This window comes from Bison bison, unplaced genomic scaffold (genome assembly GCF_000754665.1).
Source record: "Bison bison bison isolate TAMUID 2011002044 unplaced genomic scaffold, Bison_UMD1.0 scf7180017864453, whole genome shotgun sequence".
Classification (NCBI taxonomy): domain Eukaryota; kingdom Metazoa; phylum Chordata; class Mammalia; order Artiodactyla; family Bovidae; genus Bison; species Bison bison.
Window position 1 is genome coordinate 1,266,631 of NW_011495015.1, and position 23,940 is coordinate 1,290,570.

Here is a 23,940-nt window from a genome sequence, read left to right on the forward strand (position 1 = left end):
CATTTCACCTCTCTTGGGGTAAGTTCAACCTTGTGCCTTCCCTGCCTGCGTAGGTGTGGCCCTTCCTGTCCTCTGCTGTGGACCAGATATTCAGCTAGTTCTCAGGTCCTTTCCGGGGAAAATCAACCCATGTGTAACTGCATATTTGTAGTTATGTCCTCCCATGAACATATTTGTCATGTCCATGGGAGGAGGTGGGTTCAGGCTCTTCCTTCCCCACCACCTTAAACTGACCTTGACCTGGGAGTTTGTAAAGGTCCAGGTGCAGACTGCATCCCAGATATGTTCAGTCAGAATTCTGGGAGGCAGGCGAATGTTTGGTGGTACCAGGATTGTTTTACTAAAGCTCCGCAGGCCTGTGGTCCTGGATAGCCTAGTGGGTTGCTACCTGCTAACTTGGCCTGTCTTAACCTCCTTTATTGAACTTGTATTGCTCTATAGGAGGTGGTTGAAAGCGTACACGCTTCCAAATGGAACAGGGAACAATTTAACTTGTGCTTATACATTTGGAAAAGTAATCTTCCTAAAACAAGCTTAGTAACAGAAAAAAATCTTGGCTTCGTCTGCACCATGTTGTCACGATAGGCTTACATGATGCACGTGACCCCTGCCAGCATGGCTCCGGAGCTCTCTGGGCACTGTGTCCATGGGGACACTGTGGAGGATGGTGGACAATGGTGATGAGTCACAGCACTTGCCTCTTCCTTCCATGGACTCTTCTGTTGCGATGACTCCACTCCATGAAGATAAATTGTTAACTTTCAATAATAAACAATGAGTAAATAACTTGCAACATTTTAGGAAAGTGCTCCCTTTGCTTCTGGATCTGCTGGCTCATTATCTGTGCCCCTGATGCTCTCCCATCAAAGCATCTTTTCAAGCATGGTTTAAGACACAAGGAAGAGGAGGATGGAGTCCACGGTCTGAGGAGTGCTGGGCTAACATCTAAAGTTTGTCTGAAATCAGAAAAAAATTCCATTAGATAAATCACCTCAGTGTTTTCCAGTCAAGGGAGTCTGCCTCGCATCCAACTCAAACACAAGGCTTCTATGTAGGATGAGTTTGTCCATGGTCACAGGTATCAGGAAGAGTGTGGATTCTAATCTGGCTGCTTCCACATCATCTCATGCAGTCCTTTAATCAGACAAGTTCCTGGGACTTGCTCCTTGAATTCCTGATTCAGGAACTGTGAGGTGGAGCCTGGTAATCTGGCCTCTTAAAGAGCCCCAGGTGAGCCTTGGATTTAGTCCAAGACAGGTAGACTCATTTAGTGCTTGGGGATAAGGGAAAATGAATGTCTGGGTTCTACTAGAAGTAATTGGTGGTGTCTTCCTGGTCCAAAACTTAGTGGGACTAACTGCTAATGCTTGACTGCTGGGGACGAGGCTGCAGGGCTGGACGCGGTGATGGGATGAGGCATGGAGGCTTGGGTCCAGGCTTAGGGAACCATGACCTCGCACCCAGTTGACTCCGAGGCACTTGGAGTGTCCTCACGTGACATGAGATGCTGCCTGATGTACATCTGGCACATTTTGAAGTCAGGGACTTTTAAAGAAGATGAGTCAAAGCACTTACAATTCTTTACATAAGGTATAGACTTCAACCTGGACAATGCTGATATGTAATGTTTTATTAGGCTTTTTAAACTATAAAGGTTTTCTTTATCTTTCATTTCTAAAATAGCTCAGGAACTAGAAAAATAAATCTTTATTTACAGCTACTCCTTCTTAGGAAGAAACTGAAAGACAAAGTTTAAACATGCTTCTCCAGGCAAGAATACTGGAGTGGGTTGCCATTCCCTTCTCTAGGAGATCTTCCCCAACCCAGGGATGGAACCCAGGTCTCCTGCATTGCAGGTGGATTCTTTACCAGATGAACCACGAGGGAATCCCTTCCCAGGTGGTGCTAATGGTAAAGAACCTACCTGCCAATGCAGGAGATGGTAGGAAACGGGAGTGCAATCCTTGGGTCATGAAGATCCCCTGGAGGAGAGCGTGGCAACCCACTCCAGTATTCTTGCCTGGAAAATCCCATGGACAAAGGAGTCTGGCGGGCTATACCCCATGGGGTCGCAAAGAGTCAGACAGGACTAAAGCGACTTAGCATGCACTCCTTCTTAGCTCCAAGGCCAGGATCCAGTTGAGTTCCAATGTGGGGACAGATTTCAGCTCCAGCAGCCCAGCCTGCTTGCTGGTGAGTGAGCTGAGGGGCTTCCAGGGCGTTGGTGTTTATGCTGTTCCAGATGGATCATTTCGGGGAGAAGACCAGCCTGACGTGACTAATGGCACTTCTGGCCCCAGCTGGGATGGTGGGGCTCACTTTTGGCTCCCTCTCAGTTTGGCAGGTTTAGAAAGTGTTTTCAACTGAAAGCCCCAGGGATTCTGGTACAAAAATGCTGAAAAAACTTAAGTACACTGGTCTGTTTATAAAAATCACAGGGTCCCTGTCCCGCCCAGGAGAGGTTGGGGAAATGCATTCATCTAAACTCGAGAAGGTTCTTGACTGGAGATTTCTATCTGATTTAATCTACATCCGTAGCGATTCCGTAATTGAGCAATAAGTCATTTATTGTGAAAGTTAGGAGTGTGTTTCTGACTGTGACCCAGGCAACCCTAGCTGTGTTCCCTCTCTTTGTCTCCTTGGTCAAGTAGAGACTGAAAGTTTTGGACTAATTTTCTTCCTCTAGAGGCATTTTTAGGACGTTGCCCACCTGCTGTACAAGTAGTATTAAGCAACAAATGCCCATGTGTGTGGTGATGTGGGTGTCATAGCAACAGCATCCCTGGATCAGTCCCCACAGCAACTCAGCTTTGGGAGATGGAGAAGTTGAAAGAAAGCTGGCCTGGGAGCCGGGGCCTTGGATGCTGGGGAGGGGCTTTCCCTGTGTGGGGACAGCACATACCAAGGCAGAGAGCCTGTGGATTCCAGGTTCTCTGCATGGTTCCCTGTGTGTGATGTTTCTGGGCCAAGAGATGAGGATAAAGTTGGAGGGAGAGACTGGTCCCAGGTGTGGCAACTCCAACAGGTAGGCAGCTTTATGTTCTCTCCAGGTCACCTCATCAGAACCCACTTTGACAGTGACCCTCAGGTAGACCTCTCCAATTCTCACCTCTGTCCACACTCCAGGTTCCTCACTAGCTGCCCCTGTGATACCTCCACCTTAGAACTGGCTTCCCAACTTGCTCCGTGACTGGTCATCCTGGTCTCATCCACAAAGACAAGAACTCCCTCTGATTCTCCTTCATCCCTCCCCCTACCATGTGAAATTTACCAACTGGGGTCTGCTGACTGGACTTACGAGACGCTCGCCCAAGACGTGAACCCTCTTCAGCTCCACTCCCCACCCCCTCTTCCACCAGCACAGCCTCCTGGCTTCAAGACCCCCTTGCTCTTCCCCTACTGCAGCTGCTGGAGTTGCTCTGGGAAAGAGATCCCATTGTCCCCCTCACTGGGTTGAGTGGTTGGTGATCAGAGTGCTCTTAGCTTGGGTTCAAGAGAAGTGAAGCATCAGGCAAGTCCTGCTCTGAGTCCAGCCACCTCTCAGAGAATTTTGCTTTGAAACTCCCTCTGTGGGTGATGCAGGGATGTGGGGTGGGCTTTCCTCCTGGTACCGCAGCTCTGTAGCTCTCCCATCATCCCAGGTGGGGGCCGAGCACCTGTGCACAGGTGGGGCTGCTGGTGTTGGCACTGACTGGAGCTCAGCCCCCATGTCTCTACAACGTGGGATGCAGGGGCATCAGCTGACAGTGAGGAGGAAGAGCAGGTGGAAGAGAAAGTGGGTCTGGGGATGTGCTATGGAGGCTTGGCCAGCCCTTCCTGCTGTCTGGAAGGCTCTGGTTAGAATTTCCCCATGGCTGGTGGCTCTGTAACATTCAGAGCTCAGCTTAAATGTCACTTCCTCAGAGAGGCTCTCCCTGAACTCAGAATCTAAAATAGCCGCCCTGACTCCCTCAATCACATCACTCTGTTTTAATTCTTGGAATAGCAAGTGTCGCTGTGAGATGTTTAGTTGCTGACTTATTTGTGTCTCTTACTAGTATGTGTACTCTTCTGTCTCTTACTAGTGACATTGATGCACACTGGGCTCTGAGCAGATTGAAAAATCCTCACGCATAAGCCTGAGACATTCTTCTTCCTTCTGGAAAAAGTACAAATGTGCTATGATGAAATACAGTATAATGAAAAACCCAATTTGGGTATATGGACTTGAATAGCCTAGGATTACATCCTCGTGTGTGTGTGTGTGTGTGTGTGCGCGCGCACAGGGATGGGAGTGCATCCTGTAGCCTTGGCTTCATTAACAGCCAATGTAAATCCCAAGTGGCCTGTACCCACCTAGGCAAACAGCAGGTCTAAGCCCTCAGGTCACTCAGCACTTACTGAGCTGTGCACCAGCCTCCTGTGCCCATCTTCCTCCAGTGAGATGGACGCTCAGACACCAGCAGTGAATATTATGTAATTCTGAATTAAGCATATCAAGAAAAAAATATATATGTATATATAAATATATATATCTGAAAAAAAAAAGACCCTAATTGGAAAAGAAATAGGTCCCACAGTGTTCACAGAAGCACTATTTATGACAACCAAGACACAGAAGCAACCTAAACGATCATCTACAGAAGAATGGATAGAGAAGATGTGATTGATATATATACACATATATATATACACACACACACACACACAATGGAGTATTACTCAGCCACAAAATGAAATAATACCATTTGCAGCAACATGGATGAACTTGAAGGGCATTATGCTGAGTGAAATAAGTCAGAGAAAGATAAGTACTGTTTGATATCACTTATATGTGAACTATAAAAAATACAACAAGCTAGTGAATGAAACAAAAAGAAGCAGACATACACATGTAGAGAACAAACTAGTAGTTAGTAGTGGGGTAGAGAAGGCGATGGCACCCCACTCCAGTGTTCTTGCCTGGAGAATCCCAGGGACGGGGGAGCCTGGTGGGCTGCCATCTATGGGGTCGCACAGAGTCTGACACGACTGAAGCGACTTAGCAGCAGCAGGGGAAAAAAGACTTATTATGGAATTAGATGAAAGCATATGTGTGAAATCTTTGAAACTGTAAAGCACCATAGAGTTTAAAGGATCTTTCATTCAATAAAAATTTTTAAAAAGAAAGAAATTTTAAAATGGGAAAATGAAGCAAACGGGTACTGCTTGGACTCAATGTCTGATCTGGGCCTCAGAGTTGTCTGACTCTGCAGAAGCTGCTGTCTTTTCAAGATGAAGCCTGTCCTGCATTTGAGACAGGCACCTTTTGTCTTAAGGGAATGGTTTATATTTATAATTCCTTTCAAAAAAAATCCTAACCCTTCCAGGGAAAGATTGTAATTATCCAAAAAAAATCTTATGTATTCTTTAAAAATGAAGAAAAAAGCCCATGGTATACACAGTTTAAAATAATCCATGTAAGTGTGTATGTGCTGTGCATGTGTTTCCTTCTGAATATCTAGTGATGGTCCTGAGGTCCCACATGGCCTGGGATTGGACCCGTGCACAATTCTCTAAAAGGATGAGATAGGAAGCGACTGTTTATTTAGCCAAGTAGCTGGGACCACTCGTCCTCCCACGGGCAGGAAATACTAAAATAGTGAACAAAGATAAACTCCAGAAAGAAAAGGGATTTCCTCAGCGCTGATCTGGCCCATCCTTTCCGTTTAAGCCCATTCATCAAACTTCGCATCACCTTAGTGGCACACTAAGTAAATCTGGGGAACCAAACCCAGATTGCTGAAAGCTAAGTTATGAATAGGTGTTTCAGACAGTCTTGGCTTCTGTGTGTAAAGTAAAATGATCTCATGTAGGTGAGATGACCTGCCGTTAGGGACCCTATGATTAGCGATGCTTCCTGTTTATGCCTTGAAGAAAGATCAAAGTTCTTTGGGCTTCACACAGGGACCACCAGAGACTTGAGGGGGCTTACGTGGTTGAGTGGTAGTCTGCATTTTTTCCTCATTTCTCAAATTCACCTCACTGACCTACTGGTAAATTAGAAACCATATAATATTCTGGGTGGATAGGCAGAGACTGCAGTGTTTTCTGTTTTTCATTTATTTAGGCTGGAGGAGAAAAAAAAGACTCCGAAGAGGCCCTGATCTATGAAGAGGACTTAGATGAAGGAGACGGTGCTGAAGGCGATTTGGAGGAAAGCGCGAAATTAAAACTCTTCCGCAGGCTGGCCTCTGTGGCCTCCAAGCTGAAGGAGTTTATTGGCAACATGATAACCACTGCGGGGAAGGTTGTTGTGACGATTTTACTGGGTTCATCAGGTGAGAACCTCCAAGTCCTGGGGCGCACAGGGAGCCAGCTGGCGAATGATGAAAGAAGGAAACTATTCTATTCCGCCGCAACAGAATCATAACTGTAGCTTTTGTGAAACTGGCCATGTGTACAAACCACGCACACACGCTCACACGTAGCTTTTCCCGTTCAGTTGTAGGTTTTATGTATTAGATGGTTTCTGTTAACCTCTGTAAAGCAGTCTTTTCCCTTAGCAGTTAGGTGGCGTTGTTTTCTACGTGACAAACAGGACCACTGTTCACCTCTCTCAGAGCCTGTGGGTGGTGATCTGTGACAAGGGCCCCTTTTCTGTCCCCATCCAGAGCTACACATGGGCTTTCGGGAGCTTGTCTGTTTACATTGAGTCATTAGATCTCTTAATTTAACTCTTCTGGATAGAATGTTTTTCTTCCCCAGTTAGATGGTAATCTCGCAGCACACACGCCCACTTCCTCTCCCTGTTGGCTGCAGGCTGCTCCTTCCATAAAAACCTTATCTCCATCTTTGCCCCATCCCCATTGCCCCAGAGCTGCTGCAAACTTTATTCCATCCTGCTTCTGTGAAGTTTCATGAGATGAAGCAACTGTTTTTCCATAGGAGAGTTAAAAGTTAGAAAAGTGAAGAGTATTTCTCAAGAAATGTAACTCAAGACTTTAATGAGAAGTTGTTTCAAAATGCTCCCTGCCAAGTTTTTAAATGCCTATGAAGGAATGATTTCATTTGACATTTCCACTTTTAGTGATAGAGCAAATCACATTTTGTTGGGCAGGACAAAGATTTAGTGAGGTTTTATCTGCCACTGAATGCAATATTATCATGAACCCTCGTCAACAGACAAGCAAAAGTAAATCATTATTTTAAAAATGTATCGAGGACAGTTAGAATGGACATACAGTATTCCTGAAAAACTCGGGGAGAAATAGAGAGATGGAAACAGGCAAGTAAACATGCTAAATTCTACTGGTTGGAGAAGTGAATGTTTGTTGTTGAGGCTCAAGTGCCACGGGTAGGATTTCTCCTCATCTGATATTTCCCCACGTTTACAAATTTCACTTTACATGTGACTTTTTTCCACAATACAAATAGCACTAATTCTGATATCATCAAGAGAGTGTGATGAATTTCACTACAAGCATAGGAGGCATTCCTCATCATCCCCAACAGTGACGGAGGCTGAGCTGTGCAGGGTTTCCTCCTCTCCACGTTTCTCACACGTGCACCCCTGCCCCCGCAGGGATGATGCTGCCCTCTCTGACCTCGTCCGTGTACTTCTTCGTGTTTCTGGGCCTGTGCACTTGGTGGTCCTGGTGCCGGACCTTCGACCCCTTGCTGTTCAGCTGTCTCTGCGTCCTGCTGGCCATCTTCACCGCGGGACACCTGATCGGACTCTATCTGTACCAGTTCCAGTTCTTCCAGGAAGCCGTTCCCCCCAACGACTACTATGCCAGGTAAGAGGCATTGCTGGACAATTTGATGATTCCGTAAGATAATCCTCGAGCCCTTGGGAGGATCCTACTGGGCCCTGAGCATCTGATAAGTTTCTTCTGATGCCCACTGGTGGGTCAGCCGGGCTTTGGTGGGGATGGGGACACAGTCTCTGCCTTGATTGTATTGGCCACAGTCTGGAGGGAAGAGGTGTTGCTTCAGGTGGGGGTCCTGCTGGGGTGAAGTGGAGGGAAGCTGCTGTTTGCAGCAAAGAGCAGATACATGGTCTCGGTTGAGGAAGGAGACCAGGGAGAATGTTTTACAGCAAAGAATAAGAAGAACATGTCAGAGCATCTGTGGGAGGGAGCTCCTGAGGGCAAACAGAGGACAAATTGAGGGTCAAAAAGAACTGAGTGACCATAAAAATGTAAAAGTAAAAACGCATGAGTCCATGGTGTGTGTGTATGTGTGTGTGTGTGTGTGTGTGGATGAGCAAGAGAGAGAGAAAGGTGAGAGAGAGAGAGAGATTTTATGTGCTTCAGTTGAAGTTGACTATTATCTCAAAGTCTTATATGAAAATGAGAATTCAAGGTAAAGAACCCAGCATTTATTTTGACTTTTTGGAAGGAATTCTAGGCTGTTCTCAGTTAATGATGGAAAACTCCTCCTTACAGGATGTCATTAGTTAATGCGGGGAAAGGAGTGCTAGAATTAGAAAACTACTGTTTACCAATTCTTCATGAGATACTTAAATCTATTCACAAATTGAAACCATGACTTAAAGAAGTTTGTGGGATGAAGATTGTTTGCAAGGATGACAGAGTATAAGCTCACTGATCATTTGCTAATTGCAAATGGAAAAGCCCCTTCTGGGGTAGTCAGCACCTTGACCAGTTGATCCAAACAAACTTTACCAGAGTGGGGTCCCTTGACCTTTCAGACTTCTAGGCTGGATGCAGTATGGGGAACGAGACATTGTATTGTTAAGGCTTTAGACCTAACCTCCAATTTCCAGGAAAAATAAGGGGCAGGAATGTGGTTTACTTGACTCCACAGGGAAGCAGTCATTAAATCCAGACTGTAGAATGTAAGGGAAGCGGCCTGGTCTCTTAAAAAACCAGCATTCTGAAAAAGAAGTGTGTGTGGAGGGTGTGGGCAGAGACCGTCCTACTTCAAAGGAGAAGCAAGGAAGCCTGCAGACAGATGAGAAGCCCAACTCTGGATCACATCTCAGTTTAAGGACAAATCCTTTTGAAATTAAATGGGGAAATTTCAATATTCACTGGTTATTAGCTGATAGTACAGACTTCCTGTTAGTTCTTAGGTGCATGGTTGTATGTGGTTATCTGGGAAAATGTCATTGTTTTATAAGATACGGGGTGAATTCTTTAGGATTCAAGGACATGAAAAACAGAGGAGCCAAGACATGGAAACACCTATGTGTTTGTTGATGGACGAATGACAAAAGAAAGAATAGTATGCATATATAAGGAATGTTCTGTGGAAGGAAATGGCAACCCACTCCAGCATTTTTGCCTGGGAAATCATACGGACAGAGGAGCCTGGCGGGCTACAGTCCATGGGGTCGCAAAGAGTTGGACACGACTGAGCAGCTAAGCGCAGCACACAGGGAGTGTTACTTGCCATGAAAAAGAAGGAAGTCCTGCTGTTTGCAACAACCTGGGTGAACCTGGAGGGCATTGTGCTGAGTGAAATAAGTCAGAGAAAGATGAATACTGTATGATCTCACCCCTTATGTGGAATCTAAACAGAAAGTCAAACCTAAAGAAACAGACAGTTGCTAAGCGCTGGAGGGTGGGGAGTGTAGGCAGAGGTGGAAAAAGGTACATACTTTCAGGTGTGAGATTAGTAACTCTGAGGATCTGTATACAGGGGCACTGTAGTAGTAGCAATGCATTGTAATAACATTGTACTGACATGTGCTGAGAATAGACCTTAAACCTTCATACCACAAACAAGAAAAGAAAAAGAGTAGCTATGCGAAGTGATTATTAACTTGATTGAGGTGCTTTGCATCATTTTACAGTCTATGCTTATATCAAATCATCATGCTGTCCACTTTAAATATACTACAATTTCACATGTCAATTGTACCTCAATAAAGCTGGGGGGCACTGAGAAGTCTCTTTAATGATGCGGATTTACATAATATTTATTTTAAGCAGAAGTGGATAGATACAAAATTTCAGTGCAGACATTAGTTCTAGGCTAAGTGAGTCTTAATTTCTTCTAGACATATAATTTTTGCTTTATTGAACACATAGAGAAAAATGATTTTACTGTTGCAAGATCGTTAGTTCCAGACTAAATGAATATTTCAGTTCTACTAGAAATTTAATTTTTTATTTTATTGAACACATAGAGCAAAAAGTTTTGCACTGTTGGACTTTTAAGGGATGATTTAAATGGAAATGTTAAGTTGTATACCTTCTATGGGGGTGTGGTCACTCCATATACCCCAATTTAAGGCTCTTTTCTGCCATCTAGAGACTGATAATAGGAAATACAAAGACTATTCTGAACCACCTTAAAAACACCTCTTCTGTAAAGGATCAGTTAGTAAATATTTCAGATTTTGCAGGCCCATGGTCTCTGTGACAATTCTTCCAAGAAGCCATTTTAGTGCAAAAGCAGCCCTGTACAAGATTTTAAGGTTTTGGCTAGGTTCTAGCAAAACTTTGTGGACACTGAACTTTGGATTTCAAAATATTTTCACATTTCATGAAATACTATTTTGATTTTTCCCAACCACTTAAAAATGTAAAAGCCATTATTAGCTCACTAGTTATAACAGGTGGTAAACCAGACTTGCCAACCAAGTGTGTGGATAATAGCAGTCCTAATAGTGTGATAACTTACCATCTTTATCTTTTATTGGGATTGCCTCAAACTTAAAATTATGGTTGTAAGTTATTATAGACACTTTGAAGATAATACCTTTAAAAAGTTTAAAAGCTTCATCACCATACTCTTACAGAGTCATTAGAAGTTGGGTGGTTTATCAGAGTATAGATAGTTTGTGCTAAACAATGCAATATATATACACATATATACACATATGCATGTGTGTGTGTACACCTACGTTTGCATGTGAGCTGCCTTGCTGTAGTTTCTTCCTCCATTAACTTGGTGAAAGTAGGACATTGCCTTCTAGCCTTTGAAAGCTTGGAAATTTACGTATTTTAAATGCTGGCTTTTTCTTAAGGCGTAATTTCAACGCATTGCTATCCACCAACTGAGCTGGCAGAAAACAAACTGCAAACAAGCAGGAAGAAAAAGTCATCCTGCGTGGGCGTTTGTCACAAATTTCATAACCACAGAGACTCCAGTCCATGTATCTAGCTTCGGATGTGGCTGTCCTCAAAACAATCCAAGTCGTTTTTGTCTTCTTGTAAGCTTTCAAATAGGCTTTCTGGTGAAGGTTAGCTTTATTTTTAGAATATATTTAGAATACTTTTAGAAATATTGAATTGATTTGTTTATCATTAGGATGCTTTTTGGTGATTGTTTGGGAAAGTGTAAAAAAGAATCAGGAAAAACACTTAAAAAAATAATCCTAACTCCCAGAAATACTGTCCATTTTCAGTCTGTATTCTCCCAGTGCTTTTCCTGTGCATAAATGTGCTTTTTACAAGCAGACTTTGAACCGTGATGCTTGACTGTTGCACAGCATGGTGCACAGGATGTTCTGTAACTTGCTCTGTGCAACTTCTGCATCTCTTCATGTCATGAAATGTTCCTTTAAAGTGTGATTTTTCATGAACTGCAAAGCTTTTGATTGTGTTTGACTGTGTAGTTGTGCTGTAATGTAGTCAGTCCTTGATTTCTGACCCAGGAGATTTAGATTCTTCATTTTTGCTCTCTTGAGCATCCATGTTACTTATGAACTTAGGAAGAACTCGTAATGAGCGGAAGCAGCCCCAGGGTCCCTCAGCTGCGTGGGAGCCTCTGCCGGGCTGGCTAGTGCTCTGCTCTGCGGGAGGGCATGGAGGTTTCCCTGGTCCTGGGACCACACGATGTTACTCCACAGGTCTTCACTCAGGTGTTGTGACCTGAAATCCGGCTCCTGTGTGGAGCACGCCTCTGCGGGCTTGTGTTTCTCTAGGGTGATGTCTTCTTTCAACCCAGGGGTCCCAAGAGATCATATGATTCCTTCCAACTCCACTCGCAACTGGGTAGAGCTCCTCAAAGGTTATAGCCAAGGAAGCCCGTGGAGCAGGTGGGTAGGGACCAGAAGTGGACAGGGCAGATGGGAGATGGGGAGGACATAGACAAGGGGCAGGGAGGAGGGCTGCCCCGGAAAAAGTTAGTGATTCCCACCTGTTTGTGCACAGAACTGTCCAAATTCTCCAAAACAAAGTTCAGGGCTCTTTTCTGATAGTTATGAGCTTACCTATGGGAAGGTTGGGCTTCCGTGGTGGCTCTGAAGGTAAAGAATCTGCCTGCAATGTGGGAGACTAGGGTTCAATCCCTAGGTTGGGAAGATCCCTTGGAGAAGGAAATGGCTACCCATTCCAGTATTCTTGCCTGGAGAATCCCATGGACAGAGGAGCCTGGCTGGCCACAGTCCATAGGGTCACAAACAGTAGGACGTGACGTGATGGGAAGGTTAAGGCAGAGTGAGAGTAGGATATGAGACACTGGAGTATATGGTTCACATGGTTATAAACCATAAAAAATTCAGTGCCCCCTCTTGTGAAGTTGATCCAGCACAATAAAGCTTTAAAGCTAATCCACATAACTTACAAAAGACAGATAGCATACCACTCAGCACAGTTTGTTTAATGGAATAGAGCCCAGTTCCAACATATCCTGGCAGGTCTCCCTAAGGAAAATGGCAGACTAAACAAAATTTGGCTTAGCTAATCCCAAGTATGGGACTTTCCAAAGGTTTTGTGTTTCCTCGGGAATTTCTGTAGACAGCAAACACCTTACATTTTGAAGGCCAGGAGGCAAGGGTCAGCGTTCAGAGTCCTCACCTGGGTTCCTCTCTGTGATAAAGCCACCAGTCCCAGCCAGCTTGTGTCCTGTGGGTTTTCTGCATGGAAGGTGTGGGATGTGCGCTGTGGAGGACGGGACCGAGGCAGGTGGACCTGACTTGCTCTGTGGTGTCCTTGAATGTGAGCTGAAATGTGTTGAATGCTGTAAACAAACATTTACTCACTGGTGACTTTACAAAAAGCCAGTTTTAATTTTGTCAGCTCACTGTTGACTGTTCCCTTGCAAAGATGACACTGCGAGTAATTCTGAGGTGAACTCATGTAAAAACAGTCCTGGGCAAAGCGGGGGGAGGTGGTGGGGGCGGTCCTTGTTTTCTCACCAAAGTTATCTGGACAATCGCAGCAAACATTCCGACGTGGGCCAGGTGGAGGGCTTGGCTGGGGAGTCAGCGTCTACGGTTTTCGCAGTCACGACTGAGCGTGATGGAACCTGTAGGTTTTCTTCTGTGTGTCATGAATACTTGTGCATGGTGAGCACTCATATAGGGGTGACTGAATAGCCCTCAGAGTCGCCTCTCATCATCTCTGACTGGCTGTCATTCCAACCTCTGCATTTTCTCTGCGTCAGTCACAGTCACTTTCTCTATACTGCAAGGCTTGGACTTCTTTGCTCAAATTCATTTTGTTGTTTTGCTGCTTTTTTTTTTTCACCTTAGATCCTGCAATTTGAAAATGAACAAGAATTGTGGGAAGGAATGGGAGAGATTCAGGCCATTCCCTGTGGAGGCAGCATTCTCTGTTAAATAAATACACAACTTGTCCCATGTCGCCCTTTCCATGTCCTGTTTCAACAAATCACAATAAGAAAATGCACTTTGTTTAGTGAAGGAAAGACATGTCTATTCCAGTGTTAAAACAGTATAAGAAAGAAAAGCCAAAGCCTCAAACTTCAGCAATATTTAACCATTCTGTAACACATAAGAAGAATGAAAAAAAAAAACATGAAAAGTACAGTATTATTTATTATATTTATCCCATTCTTACACTGGTCATTAAAATGTCAGTAATGGCTGGAAGAAGCACAAGCTGGAATCAAGATTGCCGGGAGAAATAGCAATAACCTCAGATATGCAGATGACACCACCCTTATGGCAGAAAGTGAAGAGGAACTAAAAAGCCTCTTGATGAAAGTGAAAGACGAGAGTGAAAAAGTTGGCTTAAAGCTCAACATTCAGAAAACGAAGATCATGGCATCCAATCCCATCACTTCATGGGAAACAGATGGGGAAACAGTGGAAACAGTGTCAGACTTTATTTTGGGGGGCTCCAAAATCACTGCAGATGGTGACTGCAGGCATGAAATTAAAAGACTCTTACTCCTTAGAAGGAAAGTTATGACCAACCTAGAAAGCATATTAAAAAGCAGAGACATTACTTGGCTAACAAAGGTCCGTGTAGTCAAGGCTATGATTTTTCCAGTGGTCATGTATGGATGTGAGAGTTGGACTGTGAAGAAAGCTGAGCGCCAAAGAATTGATGCTTTTGAACTGTGGTGTTGGAGAAGACTCTTGAGAGTCACTTGGACTGCAAGGAGATCCAACCAGTCCCTTCTAAAGGATATCAGTCCTGGGTGTTCTTTGGAAGGATTGATGCTGAAGCTGAAACTCCAATCCTTTGGCCATCTCATGCGAAGAGTTGACTCATTGGAAAAGACTCTGATGCTGTGAGGGATTGGGGGCAGGAGGAGAAGGGGATGACAGAGGATGAGATGGCTGGATGGCATCACCAACTCGATGGACATGAGTTTGGGTGAACTCCGGGAGTTGGTGATGGACAGGGAGGCCTGGCGTGCTGCAGTTCATGGGGTCACAAAGATTTGGATACGACTGAGCGACTGAACTGAACTGAATGTGTCAGGAGTCATAATGACCCTGATGCTGTGTCTTTTTCTTCTAGTTTCGAGAAGCCAATGGGCTCCTAGAAAGTGACAGAATGCAGTCACTTTTGTGCTGTGTCTGGTGCCGTTGGCTTTGCAGGTGCTTGTCTAATGTGGCTTGTTCTAGTGCGTTTGCAGCCTTACTGGGACAGCCACGGTGCTGCCTCCTCATCAGAGCCGTCTTAGCCTAGCTAATAGAAACAGCACAGAAAGACAAAATTGTTCTTAATGGAGGCAGGTTGGTGAGAACTTCATCTGAAAGCAGTCCAGTGTGGGGAAAATTAATGTCAAGCAGGTCATTTTCACGCTGAGGAATGTAAATGAACCTGTGGTTAACACTTCCCCTTTTTGTTAAGGGTGTCACCACCAGGGAGTCAGTGCTTTAGTTTGCCCAGTTGGTAGGTGACATAACAGCAACCAAACTCTTGTTTCTTTTTGGATTAAGTGACTGACCTCAGACCCACTTTATCTGTGCTCATCTAAACGGCAAAAACTGGGAACAAAGAGAAACAAATTGAATTTCCACAGATAAATGGAAAATCAATAGAATGTAAATACTTGACCCTCAAGTCCATTCGGGAAATCTCCACAACCTGATGGTCACCTGGGGCCGTGAATGGGTGTGGTGTTGACCCAAGACCCCTGGGAAAGGGGGGTCCCTGGATGGGGTGTCACCCTGCCACCCAAGTGACACCTGGCATCGTGTTTAAAGTAGCCACTGCCCCTGACCAGGCAGACGAGCCTCCACACTGGACGTCTGTCCAACCTGAACCTGAAACCTCCCAGCCTGGGCTTCTGGAGGTGCACCCTGGACCAGCTGTGTCTCGCCTTTGCTCTTGAGCATGCCTCTCAGGAAGGGTCTTCTTCCAGTGTCCAGGAAGGACCCACCATTTCCTGTGACTTGGTTTCCTTGCTGACCTGGAGGGCAGTCAAGCTCTGGAGCTTTCACAGAGCAGCTCACCTGCATGGATTGCCGCAAGGCAGGACCTTTCTGCCCAAGTGCTGTCCCTGCTCTCAAGGATAAAATGTAGCCCAGTGAAGCTTGCCAGGTGAAAAGATGACTCGTTCTACTTTTAATCTTTCAGAATATGAAGAGGAATAGAGATCAGGCAGCGTTGGCAGTTATTTTTTTTCTACATTTGCTCCAAATGATTAGTATTAATGAACATATTACAAACTAAGCCTGGATGGTACATTTAAGTGCTTTCAACTTTAAAAATTAATAGCAAATTAATGATGGTAAAAGTTCTTGTGGTGGGAAGATGGACTAATCCTTCAAGTTAAAATAACAGCTGATGAAAAATTAAAGCGATCTTTTAAGAAAGGGCATTTTGGAACGAAACAATTATTTTGCTATCAAACGTTTTGTTGGAAAGTGTGACCATCTTGTTTATTAGAGCTAAGATTCTCATTCATGGATTGGACTTTAATTCAATGCAGTAACACCTAGTTAATTTTTTAGACTGTAGATAAGCCAATTTGGCTGACTTGCAAAGCATTTTGAGGACAAATATACAGAAGGATGTTGCTTCATAACTGCTTGGCTTTCTGAAGTTCAGAATGTTACTTATGCAGTAACTGTGGCTGTTGTTGTCTGCATTTTTTTCTTTTTCCAAACTTTAAACTTTTTATTTTGTATGAGTGTAGCCGATTAACAATGTGGTAGTTTCAGTTGAACAGGAATCAGCCATACATATACATGTATCCTTTCTCCCCCAAAGCCCCTCCAATCCAGGCTGCCACATAACATTGAGCAGAGTTCATGTCTGTATAGTAGGTCCTTGTTGGTTATCCATTTTAAATATAGCAGTGTGTTCATTTTAGTTCTAAACAAACTGACCCAGAAGTAAGAGGTTAGCTCTGGAAATGGGAACTGAGAGGCTTTGATTTTTCTTTTCAGAGTTTCTCTAAAGAAGCTTTTTTTCCTGAGAAAACTTAACAATGGTTTTCATAAAGTTGCTAGTTATTCATTTTTGGTGGAAGTAGTATAATTGTTTTTCTTAACAGCTTTTTTGATGTATAATTGATATGAAATAAACTGGATAATTTAAAGCTTACAGTTTGATCAGTTTTGACATAATCATACCCATGAAACCATCACCATAATTAAGGGAATGAATATACCCATCTGTCCCAAGAGCTCCATCATCCCCTTGGTAATTTCTCTCCTGTCTTCATCCTCCTTCATCCCATCCCCAGGTAAACTCTGATGGCTCTCCCTGACTTGATTAGAGTAAATTTTCTAGGACTTTCTATAAACAAAATAATGTAGTATGTACTTTTAAACATTACTGTTGCTATTATTATTGTTATAATTAATACTATTATTATCCTGGGTGGGGGCAGGAGGCAGGTCTCATTTTGCAGTGTGAAAGTTCATTTCTTTTTTCATCCTCTTTTAGTAGAGTCAATCTGTTTAAATTTGGGCATTCTGATTGTTGTGTAGAGGCAATTCATTGTGGTTTTAATTTAATGCATTTCCCTAGTGACTAATGAGGCTGAGGATCTTTTTCATGAGCTGATTTTACATTCATGTATCTTTCTGATGAAGTGTCTGTTAAAATATTTTACCCATTCTTATTTGTTTTTTAAAATTTATTTTTAATTGAGGGGAAATTGCTTTACAATGTTGTGTTGACTTCTGCCGTACAACAATGAGGATCAGCCATAATTACACATGTATCACCTTCCTCTTGAGCCTCCCTCCCCTCCCCCCATTCCACCCCTCTAGGTCATCACAGAGTGCCAGGCCGGACTCCTTGTGTTTTATAGGAACTTCTCACTAGCTATCTATTTTACACACACGTGCATGTTGAGTCGCTTCAGTCATGTCCAACTCTTTGCAATGCTATGGACTGTATGTCGATGCTACTTTCTCTTCATCACACTCTCTTCAGATCGTATGAATCTTTCACCTTTTACCCATTTTTAAAAATTACGTTAACTTTGTTTTCTTACAGTTGAGTTCTGACAGTTGTTTAGGACATGAATCATTTATCAGGTATCAGTTCAGTTCAGTTTCAGTTCAGTCGCTCAGTCGTGTCCGACTCTTTGCAACCCCATGAATCTCAGCCAGGCCTCCCTGTCCATCACCAACTCCCAGAGTTCACTCAGACTCAAATCCATCGAGTCAGTGATGCCATCCAGCCATCTCATCCTCTGTCGTCCCCTTCTCCTCCTGGCCCCAATCCCTCCCAGCATCAGAGTCTTTTCCAATGAGTCAACTCCTTGCATCAGGTGGCCAAAGTACTGGAGTTTCAGCTTTAGCATCAGTCCTTCCAAAGAAATCCCAGGGCTGATCTCCTTCAGAATGGACTGGTTGCATCTCCTTGCAGTCCAAGGGACTCTCAAGAGTCTTCTCCAACACCACAGTTCAAAAGCATCAATTCTTCGGTGCTCAGCCTTCTTCACAGTCCAACTCTCACATCCATACGTGACCACAGGAAAAACCATAGCCTTGACTAGACGGACCTTTGTTGGCAAAGTAATGTCTCTGCTTTTGAATATGCTATCTAGGTTGGTCATAACTTTCCTTCCAAGGAGTAAGTGTCTCTTAATTTCATGGCTGCAGTCACCATCACCAACATATCAGGTATATGTTTCTGCAAATATTTCCCAAGTCTATGGGTTATCATCCTTTTACTAGTGTCTTTGCAAGAGCAGAGTTTTTAGTTTTGATGAAATACACTTCATAGTTGTTCTTTTGTGAATCATACTTTTGGTGTGGTAGTTAAGAATTATTTGCCAAGCCCAAATTCACAAACATTTCCTCTATACCTTCTTCTTAGAGTTTGTTTTGCCTTTGGTGTTAAGTAGTCCAGAATCATTTATTGAAATGACTGTGTTTTCTTTTGCATCTGTTGAAAATCGTGACCATGATTATGTGGTTGGGTTTATATATAGACTATTCTATACAATTTGTCTCTTCATCTTTATGTCACTGTCTTGATTACTTGTAGCTTGATAATGTCTTGAATTTAAGCAGTGTCAGACTTTCTTTTTTCTTTTCTTTTTTTTCTTTTAATTTGAAGTTGTTTAAGCTATTCTAAGCCCTTTATGTTTCCATATGAATTTTAAATCAGTTTGTTGATGTCTATAGCAAAGCCTGCTGGGATTGAATTTGTATGACAGAAGAGTTGGTGTTGAATTGTTTATTATTATTTTTAAATTTTTCCTTAAGAAGAATTCACTTATGAAACTATGTGAGTCTGAAATTTTCTTAATGGGAAGATATTTAAGCACAGATTCAATTTCTCTAACAAATATAAGATTCTCAGGTTATTTCTTCTTGAATGCGTTTTAGTAATTTGTGTCTTTCAAGGAATTTTCCTTTGCATGTAATATGTCAAATTTATTAGCATAAAGTTGCTAATAATGTTGAGTTTGTTTTCTTTTGAGTATTTGTAGAATCAGTAATGATGTTATTTAATTTGTTGCAGAGAATAATTACTGAATTTATTCAGAGAATTTGTACTTTTTCCCCTATTTAGTCCACATGTCCACATTTCCGTCTATGATTATTTTTCTTCTGCATAAAATAATTTTTCACATTTTTTGTAGTGCACTTTCTGGTGATAGATAGTTTTGCTGGGTATAGAATTCTAGAGTAATAGCTTTTATTTTGCTACTTTAAAGATGTTCCCTCACTGTCTTCTCACTTGTGTTGTGTCTGACAATAAATCTGAAGTTACTATTATTATTACTTTATATATTAATATTGATGGAAAATTGCACTCACCTTCCTGATAACTGATTCCCTGAATTAAAAAAAAAAAAAGAAACAAACAAAAAAACCCAGCTCTAACATCCATTCCATGATTCATTGGGTTTGAAACTGATTAACGTTACCATATTTCCATGATACGTGTCCATTAAAATATATTCATGTTTTCCTAAAATAGAAAATTCCCAAGAATGGGAAAAGCTTATACTTTTTGTTGCATCACATTACAAGGACACTTCATGGAAAGCCATTTCCTATGATGTAAACCTGAGAAACATAGGGCTTTATCCCAGAAAACACAGAAGCATTTTATGTGGACTTAAAAGGAGAAGATCTGGGCTTTAGCTAGATTTCTTCCAATTGTTTCCTTTTCTAGATGTTTGCTTCTTCCTGGAGTAACTTACGCTACAACTTTTCTTACAGAAGAGTTCTTGCTTTCCCTGTTTGAGCATGCCTCCATAGATGAATTATCCAATCTTTTTCCTTCTATATCTCTGACCTTTCTGACACTAAATGAAACTCCTTGGTCACTAGTTTGCAGGTTTCTCTTTCGTGACCTTCAGATAAATTAAAATGTAAGAGCCAGCAATTGGCTACTCCACTGGGGAGTGAGATCCCTCCCATGGGGTCAGTGAGGTGCCCCTGTGCCCTTCAGAGGTAATGCCTGCTGCTCTGATGCTCAGAAAGGGGTGGCACAAATCACCGCTCTGCACCCACCATCCAGGCAAAGCAGTTCCATAGAAGGAAAACTTGATAACCACCTTCCAAAGGATGAACAGCTCAGAGCACATTTCCTAAAATCATTCCACCATATTTGAATAGTTTCCCACCATCATGAATTCTCTATGATGACAGGGATAGTATCGTATTTGTTTGCACATCCTTGACAATAACTATAATGCTCAATAGACTCAGGACTCAGCACTTAAAAGGACAAATTTACTAAATGTGTCCTGTAGTGAAATCTTCCTATGACTAATGCCCTTTCCTGAGGGTTTCCTGATACCCTTGGGGTTTTCCTATTTTACCACTTACTGCACCTGAGAAATGGAGTGGTGTGATTTGAAGCCAGCAGACCTGGATACATAAGCCCTACCACATACAAACCTTTGTATTCATTTGTGCCTCAATCTACATGTATAATGGAGCCAATAGCAGATCCTCAGCAGAGCTGGCCTCAGACATTCAACATAGTGCCTGATTTATCAGCGGAACTGCAGAGTTGGCTTGGGTCTCCTTTCTGCCTTTGTAACGTCATTGGTTATTAACTATGTAGGGCTTATTCAAATCCATGCTTACATTATAGCTACTTCCTGTGCTCCCAACACGGAAGGATGCGTGTTTTAGGGGCCGAACTTGGTCTTGTCATGAGAAGCCATTTGGGATAACCAACTGGTCCTGGGAATCCTGGTTCTGACTCATTTCTACACTGCTCTCAGAGATGAAAATGTGTTTAGACACAGAAAATAGGCCATAAATCTATAACATTCATAGCATATAAATGTTCTTGAGATGTGGCATCATCTCAAGTAGGGTAGTGGGCTTTAATGGTGAAATGGCAAGGAACTTCCACATGGCCTCAGTGTGTTCATTAGCTGTCCCCCTTCTGAAGACAACACACCTTCTACCTGTGCAAAATTGTCCCATGGACAGAATGCTTTTATTATAAGGCAGCGTTCCGCGCGTGTAGGGTTAAGCCCAATTACAACAACCTGGCAGACCGTTAAGACACACGTGTGCCAAAAAGGACTTCAAAGGCGTGATACAGAGCCCAGGGGACTCCATGCAAAGTTTTTCCAAGCTTAAGAAAACAATGTTGTGCGGAAACTGTCAAACTCCAGTTTCTCAAAAATGTCTATGGGTTTGGCATGGAAATGTGTTTAAAGCATAAGTAGGAAACTAATGAAAAAAGACGTTAAACATTGGCTGTGTTTTTCATATGATGCAATACAGAGGGGAGGGTGGTTGGAAGCCAGAGTAGCAAGACCACGTGTGTAAAAGTGGTCTGTCTTCACCCACATGGGCTGCTGTAAGGACAGGGGAGCATCTTGCTGGGAGGACCACTGAGAGCTAGATTCAGTCTCCTTCCAGCAAAGTCATTTGTCGAACTTTGAGGAAATGCCTTCAGGGGAGTGGAAGCACAAACCTCATTTTCTGTGGACATTTGACCTGCCTTGCCTTCTTGACAGTGTTCCCTTGCTTTTATTCATGTGTAAAACTAATTCTGTTTCCCACCTGCCAGCAGTTAGATTTTTGGCCTTTACTTGTGCTCACTGCACCATGGGGTTTTGGAGGAGGAGGTTCTGTCCCCATCTGCGGGTGGCCCCCCATTCTGAAGGGCCGTCCCCCCCACACCTGCCCCGCCCTGTGACCCCATAATGCAGGGTGCTGGACACACCAAGCCACAGTACAATTAAATTGTGAATAACAATGATAGAGAAAAATAGTAACAGCATCACAATAGAAAGTACATCTTGTGAAAGGGAATTACAGACTTCTCACCAGAAATTATACTGGTCTAAATGCAAGAGGACAGCATCCTTCACATTCTCCTGGAAAAAAAAAATCAAGGTGTGATTTTATATCTAAAGGTATATATGGAAAAACATAAAGGTCACATAAAGATGTTCTTAGGTGAAACTTTATCAACCTAACAGAAGCAGAAGATATGAAGAAGAGATGGCAAGAATACACAGAAGAACTGTACAAAAAAGATCTTCACGACCCAGATAATCACGATGGTGTGATCACTGACCTAGAGCCAGGCATCCTGGAATGTGAAGTCAAGTGGGCCTTAGAAAGCATCACTATGAACAAAGCTAGTGGAGGTGATGGAATTCCAGTTGAGCTATTCCAAATCCTGAAAGACGATGCTGTGAAAGTGCTGCACTCAATATGGCAGCAAATTTGGAAAACTCAGCAGTGGCCACAGGACTGGAAAAGGTCAGTTTTCATTCCAATCCCAAAGAAAGGCAATGCCAAAGAATGCTCAGACTACCACACAATTGCACTCATCTCACAGGCTAGTAAAGTAATGCTCAAAATTCTCCAAGCCAGGCTTCAGCAATATGTGAACCATGAACTTCCTGATGTTCAAGCTGGTTTTAGAAAAGGCAGAGGAACCAGAGATCAAATTGCCAACATCTGCTGGATCATGGAAAAAGCAAAAGAGTTCCAGAAAAGCATCTATTTCTGCTTTATTGACTATGCCAAAGCCTTTGACTGTGTGGATCACAATAAACTGTGGACAATTCTGAAAGAGATGGGAATACCAGACCACCTGACCTGCCTCTTGAGAAATTCATGTATGCAGGTCAGGAAGCAACAGTTAGAACTGGCCATGGAACAACAGACTGGTTCCAAATAGGAAAAGGAGTTCGTCAAGGCTGTATATTGTCACCCTGTTTATTTAACTTCTGTGCAGAGTACATCATGAGAAACGCTGGGCTGGAAGAAACACAAACTGGAATAAAGACTGCCGGGAGAAATATCAATAACCTCAGATATGCAGATGACACCACCCTTATGGCAGAAAGTGAAGAGGAACTCAAAAGCCTCTTGATGAAAGTGAAAGTGGAGAGTGAAAAAGTTGGCTTAAAGCTCAACATTCAGAAAACGAAGATCATGGCATCCGGTCCCATCACTTCATGGGAAATAGATGGGGAAACAGTGGAAACAGTGTCAGACTTTATTTTTTTGGGCTCCATAATCACTACAGATGGTGACTGTAGCCATGAAATTAAAAGATGCTTACTCCTTGGAAGGAAAGTTATGACCAATCTAGATAGCTTATTCAAAAGCAGAGACATTACTTTGCCAACAAAGGTCCGTCTAGTCAAGGCTATGGTTTTTCCTGTGGTCATGTATGGATGTGAGAGTTGGACTGTGAAGAAGGCTGAGCACCGAAGAATTGATGCTTTTGAACTGTGGTGTTGGAGAAGACTCTTGAGAGTCCCTTGGACTGCAAGGAGATGCAACCAGTCCATTCTGAAGGAGATCAGCCCTGGGATTTCTTTGGAAGGACTGATGCTAAAGCTGAAACTCCAGTACTTTGGCCACCTCATGCGAAGAGTTGACTCATTGGAAAAGACTCTGATGCTGGGAGGGAATGGGGACAAGAGGAGAAGGGGATGACAGAGGATGAGATGGCTGGATGGCATCACTGACTCGATGGATGTGAGTCTGGGTGAACTCTGGGAGTTGGTGATGGACAGGGAGGCCTGGCATGCTGCGATTCATGGGGTCGCAAAGAGACAGACACGACTGAGCGACTGATCTGATCTAATCTGATCTAGGTGAAACTGAGGGTGTTTGGCACCAGCAGATCTTCATGACACATGGATATATATATTTTAATATTAAACAGTGTTTTGCAGACTAAAGAAAGTGATTTTGGTAAAAACTTGGAGTTACAAATAAAAAGCTCCTGAAATAAGATTCACCTCTTGACTATTTCTTCGTGAAGTTTTGTGGAGATATTGTGTCAACTGGTTAGTGAGGGAGTATTTGATTGGAGAATATGCCTCCAGGTGTCTGTATGAAGGGCTCAGATCATAAAGATCTCTGAGCTCTTGAAAGAAAAGGCT

General features: G+C 43.0%; 1 protein-coding gene across 5 annotated transcripts in view; it reads left to right on the plus strand.

The window, feature by feature from the left end:
* PIEZO2 (piezo-type mechanosensitive ion channel component 2) overlaps positions 1-23,940 on the plus strand; it is a 253,432-nt gene that overhangs the window by 143,144 nt on the left and 86,348 nt on the right. For all 5 annotated transcript variants that reach the window (XR_826962.1, XM_010859074.1, XM_010859075.1 and 2 more), the window contains exons 6-7: positions 6,089-6,299; positions 7,544-7,757. Coding sequence is in view for 4 of the 5 variants with exons in the window: in XM_010859074.1 (XP_010857376.1) it covers positions 6,089-6,299; positions 7,544-7,757 (425 nt within the window). In the remaining variant the exon portion in view is untranslated. The remainder of the gene's footprint in view (positions 1-6,088; positions 6,300-7,543; positions 7,758-23,940) is intronic.